The following is a 13771-nucleotide window of genomic DNA, read 5'->3' as shown; positions in this document are numbered from 1 at the left end:
GAATAACATGACAATGATCACTACGTACCATGGCAAAACCAATCGTCACGCCCTTAAATTTCTCTAGAGAAATCGAAGCGCCTCCAGGTTAATCATACAAACTAGGAAGAAGGAACCAAATTTCATCGCATAGGACTCAAGAAAAAGGGATGGAGATTACCAATAGATGCAGAGGATGAAGAACATATGAGCAGTAATCGATCCTTGAAGAAAGGAGGACCAAGATTTGTTCGGGCTTCGAGGATAGCTATGAACGATTTGGAACTAGCGGTAGAGGCTGCGAACGTGGAAAAAAGCGAAGGCGCGGGAGCGACAATTGTAAGGGAGTGATACTTGCGATGGTTGACCCAGGGAGACACGCTGGAGAAGAGTCTCGAGCCAGAATGTTTCTTCAAAGGACAACAGCCCAGGGAAGAAAATAACAGAAAAATGGTGAACTATCTTCAACATTGGCGTTGTATTTGTTTAGGAGATTAGAATCGACGGTCGAATTTATTACCTGCAGTTATCATATTTTTAGAAGTTAGATTTTCATCATTTTTACACAAATCGGTGTATCTTCGCACCTGACACGCCCAAAAATCAAATATTGTGCAAACACACGCACACACACATATATATATGTATGTGTGAGTGTGTATATATATATATATATATATATATATATATATATATATATATATTAATTTAATTTTTCGTGCATCAATTTTTTTTTAATGAAAGTATTATTTATATACAAAATGTTACACCCATGGATTATATATTTGTTTCTTATTTAATTCATATATATAGTTTAATTTTTCGTGCATCCATTTTTTTTAATGAAAGTATTACTTATATACAAAATGTTACACCTATGGATTATATATTTATTTCTTATTTAATTGGACGAACTTCATTTCCAATGAAATTAAAATACTCTCCCTCTCTCTCTATATATGTGATGAGCTTTTGACCAGCCTTGAGCATGTTCTAGCGACGGGGATAATGGCGGATTCGAGCAAGGAGATGGTTTTCTGCTCAAAAGAAACGAAACAGGCTCGCCGGAGAAGGTCAGAAATTCATAAATTGAAATCGGCGACTCTGAAGCCGGATCTCGAATCCTATTCCAAGAACACGAAGACTTCCCCGGAAGAGGAAGAGGAGAAGGAGGAGGAGGGTGAAAGAGGAAGAAGGCCGCCTGAGAATAAAACCAGTGGTTTGGTATACGGACACGTTTCGATGATGGGGCGGAGGAGAGTGATGGAGGATGCAGTCACGGTGGCGCCACAGGGGAGTCTCTGCGGTGAATACTCGTTTTTCGCGGTGTACGACGGTCACGGCGGGGCAATGGTGGCGGAAGTGTGCAGCGAGAGGCTGCACAAGTGTCTTGAGAAGCATATAGAGAACGGGAAGAAGCTTCCGGAGGCGGATTTTGATTGGAAGACGGTAATGGAGGACTGTTTCAGTAGAATTGACGAAGAAATATTCGACGAGAGTAAGAGGCAGGAGGTTGAAGCAGGTAGGGAGCCGTTGGCGGAGAGGATGATGGGGTCGACGGCGGCGGTGGTGCTGGTGGGGAGGGAAGATCTGGTGGTGGCGAACTGCGGTGATTCCAGGGCGGTGCTCTGTCGAGGTCGAGCTCCAGTGCCGTTGTCAAGTGATCACAAGGTGTGACTTGTTACTTGTTAGTAATTACCTTTTTGGTTCTAATTTTATTTTTATTTTTTCCAAATTAAGACGTGTAACAAAGATAACATTCCAGACCCTTTATCTAAATATAGTAATTATATTTTTGAGAAAGGAATTTTTATTTTTAAAAATTCAAACACAAGATTTTTTAGTTTTATCATACCAGAGTTTCGTGTCTTTTTCTAGGAGAAATCTATGCAATTCTTTCTACTTTGGTAACATCACATCACTTTTAACAACGTTTTACGAATTTTTTCCTTAAATTTTGGAATAATTTTGATATTTTGTGAATATATAGCCCGATCGACCAGACGAGAAGGAGAGGCTCGAGGCTGCGGGAGGAAGTATCATAAACCGGAAGGGTTGGCGTGTACAAGGGTTGCTTCCCACTTCAAGATCCATTGGTACATAATCCACTCTTAATTTTGAATTTTCGCAATTATGTATAACTCAAATTTTTTCTCCACCAACAGGTGATCATCACTTGAAACCATACATCAGCTCCCAGCCGGAAGTGACAGTCACGAAGCGAACAGGATCGGACGACTTCCTGATAATAGCAACCGACGGGCTGTGGGATGTGGTATCCAACGACGTAGCATGCCAAGTTGTTGAGAAGAGTCTCGGTGGGGGACGGCGACGCAGCGCTTCGAACGCTGCTGCAGCCGCCTTAGTCGAGCTGGCCATTGCGAAGGGAAGTAGAGATAATATCACGGTCATCGTCGTGCTGCTAGGATCGTAATGAATTGTATGTAGCTCAATCTTTGTTGTGCCAAGTTCTTGGTTTGCTAGGATTCCAAATGTGTGTTGTGTAATTATTCTATTTTAACTTCAAAATGGATCAATATTATACGTACACCATTTTATATATATTATATATAGTTTTGATATCATACACACCTACCTGTGCACATTTTTTTGAGCATCGATTCACTCATTGAATGCGTAATTTTTCTATATTTCATCACATCCAATGGGTGAGTGACACCTCATTGATGCTCACAAAGGTATGCACGATAAGTGTGGAGGATATCAAAACTAATATTATATATGCTTCATCTTATTATAAATCTTGTTTTTATATATATATATATATATATATATGTATATATATATATATAGTTTTGTTATCCTGCACACCCACCGTGCACATCTCCGTGAGCACCTATGAGGTGTCACTCACCCATTGGATGCGCAATTTTTCTATATTCCATCACATCCAATAGGTGAGTGACACCTCATAGGTGCTCACGGAGGTGTGCACAGTGGGTGTGCAGGATAACAAAACTGTATATATATATATATATATATATATATATATATATATATATATATATCGACTTTATATATATATATATATATATATCGACTTTATATATATATATATAAAGTCGATATATAAATATATATATATATAAATATATATATATATATATATATATATATATATATATATATTTATATATATATATATATATATATCGACTTTTGGAAAAGCGTTATGCGAAGTCAATGCTGTGAACATGACACTATACAAAATGCACACACGTAGTCAATTATATAAATATTTATATATATGGTAAACATGACACAATACACAAAATGCACACACGTAGTCAGTTATATATCACTACAATAATATTTTTTTATTAGTTTATCTACTCATTTGTCATAAAAGTAAGAATAAATTTTTTTAAATTTTAATTTAAGATTTATTCTCTATATCTAAAATATTAGTTTAAACTCCTTAGTTTTGACAAAGCGAATAAAAATATATTTGATATTATATCTGAATAAAAAATTATATCAAAAGATTCATGAACAAAAGTAAAGAAAACATATGATTCAACTGCTCTATTAATAGAGGATGAACTGTTCAACCATCATGACATGACAAATCACTAATTAGTGGTACACTAACTAAAAGATGTGATTAGTCACAACTAGGCGAAACAATTCACAAGTTTGAAGTCCGGATTTCAAATTAATCAAAACTTTTATATATATACTAGTATAGAAGAAAGATGAAGACATCATTCAACCTCTTCATTTTTCTTTTAATTTTTCTTTTTTTAGCATTTTGAGTTTATGTATGTTGTAATTCTAGTTTATGTAAGTAACTAAACAAGTTTCTCATTTTTTACAAAATGTTACTATGTATTATTATTTGTATGTTTGAATAAAAGAATCAAAACTTACTGTTCATCTCATGTATTATTTTCAAAATTAAACTTCTTTACTATACACTATAATGGTAGGAAATGATATATGGTAGTGTCGTTGAAGGGATCTACGTCAAGAACTATTTGTTCCGACTGTATGGTTATGCTGTGAGGAGCATATTATAGACCCCAGTGGATACTACATCACAACATTCCGTTCAAAGATGTTAAATATTTAATTTTATTACACAGAAGCATGATGTATTAATATATATATATATATGTATATATATATATATATATATATATATATATATATATATATATATATATATATATAGGCTGGAAATCTTAAATAGCTTTTTTATTTTGGGCATGTTCGATATGCATAACAACGACATGTTCTGAATATATATATATATATATATATATATATATATATATATATATTCAGAACATGTCGTTGTTATGCATATCGAGCATGCCCAAAATAAAAAAAGCTATTTAAGATTTCCAGCCTATATATGTATAACAACGACATGTTCCGAAAATGGGCTCAATGATGATTTTGCAAAATCTTAAAAATAATAAGGAGCTTAAATTAACTTTTGATGGTCAAATGAGTAAATTATAAATGAAACTAGGGTTTAGAGATTTATTTGAAATTTGTCCTAAAATCAAAAGGGTAAATCATTTTAAATCCCCAAATTTAAACTTGGGTTTGTGGTCAATCACAATTAGAAAAAAATATTTATGCACGGCTTGATCGATAGAAAAATGTTTCTGCACTCGTTGAGTTTGTATTTTCACATACAAAAATCGATAAAAAATATTGGATATATTTATATAGTATAAATATCTATGAGGTTTTAGCACGAACTATTTCAATTCTAATACAAATACATGTGTTTGTTGTATAAAAATTTTTGACCTATATGTTTTTTTTATATTTCATGTATCTAAAACTGAAAGTATAAATGATGAAGGTGTACCATATTTTAGCCCACAGACACCATACACGAATATATATAAATCAATACATTAATTTAATATTTTTGTATATGAAGTTTCTTAAATTCCAATTTTTTTAGTTTTGTACTCAAACATGTAAAATAAGTATTGATAATAATAAAATTGAAATTATGTTTAATTTTTTTTCCCTAATAGATCTGATTCTGTTGATACTCAAATATCATGTATTGGTATCATGTTTTTAATATTTCGTATCAGTTTTCATATTTAAAAAGACCTGCAAACTCATAGAGTGAATTTTTTTTTTCAGGTAGATCAGATATTGCAATATCATTTTTTTTTCTCTTAAGAGACTAACCCCAAACAAACTCAAGCTTGAGTTAGTGTTTGGGAATTAAAGGCAAATCACTGAAATCAATATATGAATGTGTTTTTGCATTTCTCTAATAGCATTTTTATTTATAATTATTTGATTAATTTTTGTGAAATTAGTGTATTAAGTGATAAAGTAAAATAAAGCTTCAACAATTTTTAACAATATTAATCATTTAGTATCTATATATAGATTTAAAATATATAATCATAATATATCATTTATAATTTGAATATAATATTTAGAAAATTAAGATCCCATTAATTTAATTTTTATTGCTCAATATATGAAGATTACTTTAATTTATTTTTAAAGTGACACATCAACTAGACAACTATAAAATATTCTTACTATATATATATTTATTAATTTTAATTGCTAAAATAGGAAGGATAAGTATTTAGGGCGTATCTGTAATTAGGTTTAAATCTGAGGATAATTGTGCAATTTATTTCATTATATAGACCTTAGAGCCGCATCAACATTCACCCGCCAAATCCCTCTTCACACTCGCGTTTTCCCGCCTCCCTTCTCCTCCACCTTCGATCCGGACTCCGCCGTTGCTTCCTGCGGCGGAAGGTTTACGGAAGCCCTCCTTTTAGATTCGAGAATAACGGGCACTCAAACATACCTTTCATCAACCATAAAAGCAAGAAGAGTGGCTTCAGGCCCATTCCAAGGACTTCCATTTTCAGAGAGGGAAAAAGACCTCGTTTCCGATTGGCTCTGGTTCTTTACCGTAAGGAGCGACAGTCGTAAGACTTTTTAAAGACGGAAGGTCCGCCGTCTCATTCTCTCGTTCGTAAGTTCATCTGCCTGTATGAATGCTCATATGCACGTGATTGTGGATATTCAGCTGTAATTTTTCAGGGTTAGGGTTGAAAATCTAGTTTTTTTTTTATCTGTAGTCTGGGACCAACTGATTCGTATTCTCCGCGTGCTTTGCCGGGAAAATTGAATTTTCTGAAATGGTTGGAGAAAGAGTTGCGGACGAAAGGGAAGATATGGAAATTGACGGAGTAAAAGCAGAGAAAAAGACTAGTAATGAAATTCCGGATGAGTTTAATGCCAATTTCCTCAAAATTTACTATGGTAATTTTTTCGAGTTTGCTTTGAACCTTTTTGTCAACTTCGTTGGTTTCTTCTTTTGAATTTTATTTGTCTTATTTTACCTGTTGCCAACGATCCACTCTTTGGGTAACAAATGCTGGAAAGATTGGATTGAATCTTCATCTTTTATTTTTGGGTCGTTTCATGGAAATGATATTGGATTGGGATGGAGATTTCATCCCATTGCTCAGGTAGAAAAATCAAGCGCATCTCTTGAATTGAAATGAAGAATTCTTTCTTGAATTTGTATCACTGCACTTCTTTGAAACACATGCTTGCAGACATGATCTTGATCATCACGAGGCCTTTTCCTCGAATAAAGCAATAATTATTAAAACAGAATCTCTGAAGCTATTTTTTAATCTTTTCAGGAAAGTTTTTTCCATACGCTGATATGCATAAATGGATGTCATATGGAAACGGTGATCCTCATTTTTCATTAGCATGATTTATAGCTACTTTTGTTTCTTTATTCCTTTCCGTTCTCTTTCTTAGTTGTATGATTTGGTTGTTAATTGTAGATGGAAAACATCCTGGGTGTGATCACTCCTACTTTGGGCGAAGAGAATTTTCTTTTACTTTGGATAATGATATTTATTTGCGGTTTCAGTCCTTCAACAGTTCTGCTGAACTGGAAAAGGCCATAAAGGAGAAATGCCCTTTCAAAATTGACATAGGTCCTGTTTATAGTGTGGATGTAAGTGTAGCTTATTTAACATTTGTATAGATGTTTGTTGGTAGTAGTATCTAATAACTTTTTATTTTGTGTATCTCTCTGGTAGATTATGATGTAGGATTGTATAGGATATTCTGAATTAAAAAAAATATTGCACTGTATTAAACGGTAGTTATGCTGTACCACTTTGAAATTGATATTGTTTTGCCATGTTTTTGTCAGTGCAATAGTTTTTGTTCTTTTCTTCGCCATCTATATTGTTTCACTTTGTGCTGCAGCCTGCAAAGAGACATGCTTATTCCCAGTCTGGTGATAATGTTTTCACACCAGTGGAGAGAGAACTTATATTTGATATAGTAAGTCACTGTTCGCTCATACTTGTGATTTGATTGTTAAAATATTATCCAGAAGGCAACTGCAACCATTTCTAAGGATTCATAGATTTGACCCCTGCACTATTTGTCTGGTAGGATATTTCGGATTATGACGATGTTAGATATTGCTGTTCGGGAGCTGATGTTTGCTCAGAATGCTGGCCATTGATGACAGTAGCTATCAAAGTGATCGATACAACACTTAGAGGTTTGAATCGAAACATTATAAAAAAAATTCAAATGGTTCAACAGTCATTTTGAAGTTATGATGAGTAGAAGAACGAGAGTGGTATTTGGGAAAGAAAAACAAAAATTAAATACTAAATATATGCAAATTACTTTATGTAGTTTAGAATAAGGGAGAAATCATTTTTATTCATTGAATAATAATAGAGAACACATACTTTTATAATGTTAACAACCAACTAATCCTAATTTAAAATTTAAAAATTAGACCACTAAAGATTGAATATCCTATTTCAATTCTATCTTATCTAAACTCAAATATCCATTACCCTTCTCAAGTTGGTGCATAGATGTTACTTGCTAATGAGAAACTCAAAGTTGGGTCTGAACAGTCCTTTGTTGAGAACATCTGCTATTTGTTGTGTAGTAGGAACAAACGACATACAAATAGCTTCACTGTCAATCTTCTCTTTTATAAAGTGTCTGACGATCTCCACTTGTTTGTACGATAATGTTGGACTGGATCTTGAGCAAAACTAATGACAACTTATTATCACACAAAAGTTTCATTGGCATGTCCATTTGCATCTCCAATTCTTCTAATATTCGATTCAACCACAACATTTCACAAACACCATCATACACAACACGATATTCTGCTTCTAGCAACCATCCTTTGTTTCTTACTTCGCCAAGTTACTAAGTTGCCCCAGACATACGTACAATAGCCTGATGTAGATCTTCTATCAATGATTGACTCTGCCCAGTTGGCATCTGTGTAAGCCTCAATGATTGACCCGGTCCAAGTCTTTGATTTCAAATTCTGATGCTAGAGATTTCTTCAACTTGTTCATTCAGGTAGGTCATCTCCAGTAAGGATTATGTCGTCTACATAAATGATCAACACTATCCTTTTTCCTTCATGTGAGACCTTTGTGAACATGGTATGGTCAGCTTGACCTTGAGTATACCCTTGGCTATCGATACAATACCCGTACGCGTACCCGTACATCATCCAGGCTATGATTGAGGCCAGTGAGGAACATCTAAACACGATCATTCTCCTCCTCCTTATAGCGGGCAGCACAATCATCAAGGTTCACCCAATTATCATCTAGCATTGATCCAACTCCTGCCATAAACTGACCATAGTATTGTAATAAGCAGTAACATCACAACTACCTTGCTTGGACCACAATCTCGGCTTTAACTCAAAAATCTGAGAAAAGTTTCGAGACGGAGTAGCATTCGCGGACAACATCCCTCACTTCTTTGGCCGTCGTAATGACAAGTAGGGTTTCTCGATCGCGGGCTCCATCAAATTTATGAGCCAGGAGATGATCAGTGAACTATCCGACCACCATCTTGGTAGGGCAGGGTCCGAAGGCTCAGGGTGTTTTGTCTCCCCTGTCAAGTGCACTAATTTGCCACGTCCGTCAATCGCAAGTTTCACGGCTTGCGCCCACTCCAAATAATTACAATAATTTGGAGGCTTGGAATCGGCGGCAATGGGTCGTTCGGATGGTTACTGGTGGAGCCCGAAGTCATACTTCTAGAAGACTGGTCCGAGGAGCTTTCTGATCGATGAGTGCTTCCTGTCATTGCTGTTTTTGCCATAGATAGGAGATTGGATCGCAACCTGCTGACACCATGTAGTTTAGAATGAGGGAGAAATCATTTTTATTCATTGAATAATAACACAGAACACGTACATTTATAATATTAACTACCAACTAATCCTAATTTAAAATTTAAAGTTTATAAATTAAACCACTAAAGATTGAATATCCTATCTAAATCCTATCTTATCTGAACTCCAATAGCCGACACTTTCCCAATATTCGATCATATAAACAATATATCTCAAGTTGGTGTTATTCTGGTGATATATGTGGGTGTATAATCTACAGACCTGCAGAGAAAAAGACAATAATATGTTGAATATATATCTAAAGTTAGTATTATTCCGCTGATATATGAGGGTGCATAAGCTACAGAGCTGTAGAGAAGGAAGACAATAACACAATATTCATTAACTTTTTCTCGACTGATGACACTGACGATAAGGATACATAACATTGATTGTAGTTTGATTTGGAAAATTAAACTTTCTATGTCTCAACATCTATGGGGCTTCTTATTGCGTGTTTGTAATAACTAAGATGGGTTTACTATGTCTTCCGTTGATGTGACTTTCACTTGTAAGTAACCCTTTGCTCTTGTTGGTTATGACTATAAATTCAGCCATGTCTGTTAATTGTTTCTTGAGCAGAGTCCCCTGCAACAAAAGCAAAAATGCTTGTCTGAGTTTATTTGGATGCTTGGTTTTTTACATGTCCATGTCCATGTCCATGCTAACCTTATATATGCTTCTCTCTGCAGATGATTTTGGATTTAACCACATTTTATGGGTATACAGTGGCCGTCGTGGTGTTCATTGTTGGGTTTGTGATGGGAAAGCACGAAGGTATTTGAGGATTAATTCAGCTGATCTACAGTTTCTAGCTACTAAATGCAAACTAAGCTTCTATTAATTAATAGGTTGAGAAATGAACAAAGAGCTGCTATTGCTGAATATTTACACGTCCGCAAGGTTATTTATGTTCTTTCTGAACAACTTACATTCAGTTTTCTATTCAACATATACTGTTCTGTGTTAAAAGTAATTTTTTTCCTTCTCCAGGGAAATGAAAATAGCCTTAAAAAAGTTTCCCTCGAGGGTGGTTCCTCACTTCATCCTTTCTTAGCGTAAGCATATGATGTATATGATTTATCAATCATATGTGCTCCATACCACAAATTACACTATTTGTTATGGTGTTGCAGGAGATCATACACGGATATTTTGAAAGATTTTTTCGAGGGAAAGGTGCTTGCAACTCAACAATTGTTTTCGGATGAGGAAAGATGTGAAAACATACTAGGAATGATTCCCGATGAATGTATGCTAACATGATTTCTTATTGTTTTTTCTCTTCCTGGTTTAGCAATTTACTTCCTAAGTTATGCAGCTATTACTTCTGAGCTGCGAGGGAAGTGGGGGGATAACAAGCGCTCTCGAGATGATGTTAATGTTGCTAGATGGGGCCATCTTAAACACCTTCTGCAATCTGGAAAACAGAAGGTAGGCCTCCTGGCATGTTAGTACCATTTTATTACATTTTTTTTCCATTTTATTACTTTCTATGGAGGCACAGCCAGTAAAAGGAAACTACAGCTATGAAAACAACAAATTCTAGAAAACAATGAGATACTTGATGATTGGCTCCCTCAATTTAAATGACTAATTCAAGTGTTTTGGACTTTTTAGAAGATAAACGTGGAACTGTTTGCAGCTTGATCCAGTTATCTCGCAGTTTTTAGTTTATTTGACTTGTTCTTATGAGCCCACTGTCTATTCTTCTAGTTTAAACCGAAGGGAAACATTATTGAGTTTCCTTGTCATAATATTATTGTAGCTAGCGTTTTCAAGATGTGTATATTGATTTGTTAAAATCCTGAGACTTATTGCCGTACTTTTTCAGTCACTGGGTATTCGTAGATGCGTAGAAGAGATTGTCTTCTCTTTTACCTTTCCAAGACTTGATATGGAGGTTTGACACATTCTCTTCTTTCTTTTTCAAAGATTTATGTTCCAGTTAAATTGTGACTTGGTCATAGTTTTTGTATCAAAACCATCTAGTTATGTATTTATGTAGCATGGTTTATCATTCGGTAATCAGCACCTATATGATTAGGGATGGCAATGGGGTGGGCCGGGCCAAACCCACCCATCCGAAACCTGCGGGTCCAATCTCGGTTGGAGCCATTAGACCCGCTAAAAATTATAATTTTTTTAATTTTAGTCACCACTCAATAAAAAATATTTAAAAATTATTAAATCATCAAAGTTGCTTGTCAACTTTATATTGTTAATATTTAAGAACAAACAAATATTATTACAAATTACTCGTAACAACATTTTTTTTTAAAAACTCAATACCATAAGAAAAATCATAATTATATATTTTAATATTAAACATATCATAATAGAATAAAATTATTTCAATCCTAAGATATTATAAGATTAGGGATTAAGTTATTCATTATTCAATATAATAAAAATATAAATAGATTATATATATATATATATATATATATATATATATATATATATATATATATATATATATATATATATATATATATATATATATATATATATATAATGGCGGGACGGGTTTACTAAATCTCATGGCCCACTACACGTCATCCCTAAATATGAACATCACTGACATGAAATATTTTGGATGCCATGTTAGGTTTCAAAGCACATGAATCACTTGCTGAAGGCACCATTCTGTGTACACCCAAAAACAGGTTTCTATTTCGATTACAGTTCTGTTTCTAATAAGAGATTTTCCTGGATAAGATTACAAAAAAGATACTTGACATGAAGCATTCCGGGCTCATGTTTAACTGCATATATTTTTCTCTTTTCTTTATTCCCTCTAGGCCATGTTTGTGTTCCCATCGATCCAAAGCATTGTGATGAATTTGATCCTTCTGCTGTTCCAACCCTTTCAAAGGTGTGAAACCTTATGCTTCGAAAATTATCTTGGATTTTTTTTCTTGATTTTGTTGTAATATAAAATGCCAAGTCATCTTAGCACTTGGCAAGTTAGAGGCAGTCTAAATTAATGATTGATGCACATGTTCCCATGAACTGCTTTGAAATAGCTTCAGATTCTGCTGTGGGTCAATGTTTGTTGGGACAATTTATCGGATCAAAATTTTTTCCTTCCACATACATGCTTCAAATTGAGTTAATGTGCTGATAAAAATAATGTATTGCTCCTGGCCGAGGCATAATTTCTCATGGTTCCATTGAAACTGTGTATGTTGACTCTATGTATTAGCTTCACTGATATATAACAAATACATTCACCAATTTGGCATGACATAAATTTCAAAATATTTCATGGAATAGTGTGATGAATTGCTTGCACTAGCGGCCTCGAGCTAAATTCTCAGAGAAAATTTTCATCAACTTGTTAATTCTGTTGACTGGATTTAATTTACCACATTTTTCGGTAAATTTCCTGGTTTATTGTGAGGTGATGAGGATGACTCATCTGTACAGTGAAGGAAAACATATTAACATCAGACTTGAAAGTGACCAGCTGGATGGATAATAAATACTGTCAGTGATATGCCTTCGTGCTGTGTAGCAGCCAATGTGTGCAGAAATTGGTGTCTTCCATGATTTAATTGGGCTGTGTGTTTATGTGTAACACCTGAATTAATGATCAGCTTTGAGCCTTGAAAAGACCCTTTGTTTTTAAGTCTTATTGTATTCAGACATTGATGGTTTTGAAGAGATAATTAGGACTTGAAATCATTATCTCAGTGTTGTTATTGAGTGAAGATTTTAAGAGATTCACTTTTCGATCAATCTGCAGCTTCTTGAAGAACTTAACATGGGAGCTTTGCGATCAGGTGGCGAGGATGGTATGATGCCAGTGTTTCCTAGCTCTACCGCTTTCTCATGCTCCCATGTGTATGCACTCACATTCATAACATGACTGCAATGCGAAATATTTTGACACTTTTCTTGGGCTTTTGTTCCATGACAGAACTGGAAAATAGCTTGCTTGGACAGTCAATCAAATATTTCAGGTCATCTTTTTTGCAGCCACTGCTCAAGTCCTGCAAGGTAAATCAAAACCAGAATGTTACCTTTATTTGTCAGCTGCATTCACCTTCACACATAATGCCTAAGGCCTAACGGGTTCTATTTTCGAGCAGGAAGAGATTGAAAGTTCATATGCTGCCAAAATTCAGCAATCAAACGACTCCCTAAGCTGGTAAAATATTATCGTTTTTCATTTAGAAGGTCCTTTCCGTGTATCTTTACTGTTTCTTGTTAAAGAATGTGGAGAAATTGTGATTTGTTATCGCATGTTTCATTTATTAACTTAAGCTGAAACGCAGAAAGAATTAGAAAATGAAAAATCCTTTTTGTGCTTGATAAATCTGTTGTATAGGCATATTTCTTTTACCAGAACACCAGTGATTTTTTATTTTTTTAAAAAAAAAACTCTTGAATTTGTTTTACTGTACAATTTTTTTTTAAAAAAAATTCAAGAATGCTACATAATCCCCTCAGTTTTCAAATTACTCACAAAACATATAAATTTGTATCACAAACACTCGCATATATCTCGATAATTGAGTATATTATACATGGAATATATTTTTAATAGGT

The 13771-nt window shown here is 34.3% G+C and overlaps 2 protein-coding genes across 4 annotated transcripts; both read left to right on the top strand.

The window, feature by feature from the left end:
- Positions 1-924: 924 nt before the first annotated feature.
- Positions 925-2541, top strand: LOC140814758 (protein phosphatase 2C 51-like). Its single transcript, XM_073173846.1, has 3 exons — positions 925-1650; positions 1970-2075; positions 2145-2541. Exons 1-3 carry the CDS (start codon positions 988-990, stop codon positions 2411-2413), a joined length of 1038 nt encoding a protein of 345 aa, XP_073029947.1. The 5' UTR covers positions 925-987; the 3' UTR covers positions 2414-2541.
- A 3137-nt stretch (positions 2542-5678) lies between these two features.
- LOC140814757 (uncharacterized) lies at positions 5679-13568 on the top strand. 3 transcript variants are annotated; one of them, XM_073173844.1, is made up of 17 exons: positions 5679-5980; positions 6087-6270; positions 6660-6710; positions 6810-6985; positions 7243-7320; positions 7435-7546; positions 9907-9991; positions 10066-10117; positions 10208-10272; positions 10351-10466; positions 10536-10648; positions 11049-11117; positions 11826-11883; positions 12019-12092; positions 12966-13014; positions 13140-13219; positions 13312-13568. In XM_073173844.1, exons 2-17 carry the CDS (start codon positions 6147-6149, stop codon positions 13372-13374), a joined length of 1365 nt encoding a protein of 454 aa, XP_073029945.1. In that variant the 5' UTR covers positions 5679-5980; positions 6087-6146; the 3' UTR covers positions 13375-13568. The 3 variants fall into 3 exon arrangements, with proteins under 3 accessions (XP_073029945.1, XP_073029946.1, XP_073029944.1); XM_073173845.1 differs by having other exon boundaries at positions 5679-5996; XM_073173843.1 differs by having other exon boundaries at positions 5679-6270.
- Positions 13569-13771: the final 203 nt, after the last annotated feature.

The sequence above is a fragment of the Primulina eburnea genome, chromosome 15 (genome assembly GCF_022965805.1).
Source record: "Primulina eburnea isolate SZY01 chromosome 15, ASM2296580v1, whole genome shotgun sequence".
Taxonomy (NCBI): domain Eukaryota; kingdom Viridiplantae; phylum Streptophyta; class Magnoliopsida; order Lamiales; family Gesneriaceae; genus Primulina; species Primulina eburnea.
This window is presented reverse-complemented; position numbering and strand designations above follow the sequence as displayed.

Coding starts and splice junctions, on each gene's coding strand:
- LOC140814758 (XM_073173846.1), top strand. CDS start 988: ATGGCGGATTCGAGCAAGGAGATGGTTTTCTGCTCAAAAGAAACGAAA. Junction 1,651..1,969: donor CGTTGTCAAGTGATCACAAG/GTGTGACTTGTT, acceptor GTGAATATATAG/CCCGATCGACCAGACGAGAA. Junction 2,076..2,144: donor TCCCACTTCAAGATCCATTG/GTACATAATCCA, acceptor CTCCACCAACAG/GTGATCATCACTTGAAACCA.
- LOC140814757 (XM_073173844.1), top strand. CDS start 6,147: ATGGTTGGAGAAAGAGTTGCGGACGAAAGGGAAGATATGGAAATTGAC. Junction 7,321..7,434: donor GAGAACTTATATTTGATATA/GTAAGTCACTGT, acceptor TTTGTCTGGTAG/GATATTTCGGATTATGACGA. Junction 11,884..12,018: donor CTGTGTACACCCAAAAACAG/GTTTCTATTTCG, acceptor TATTCCCTCTAG/GCCATGTTTGTGTTCCCATC.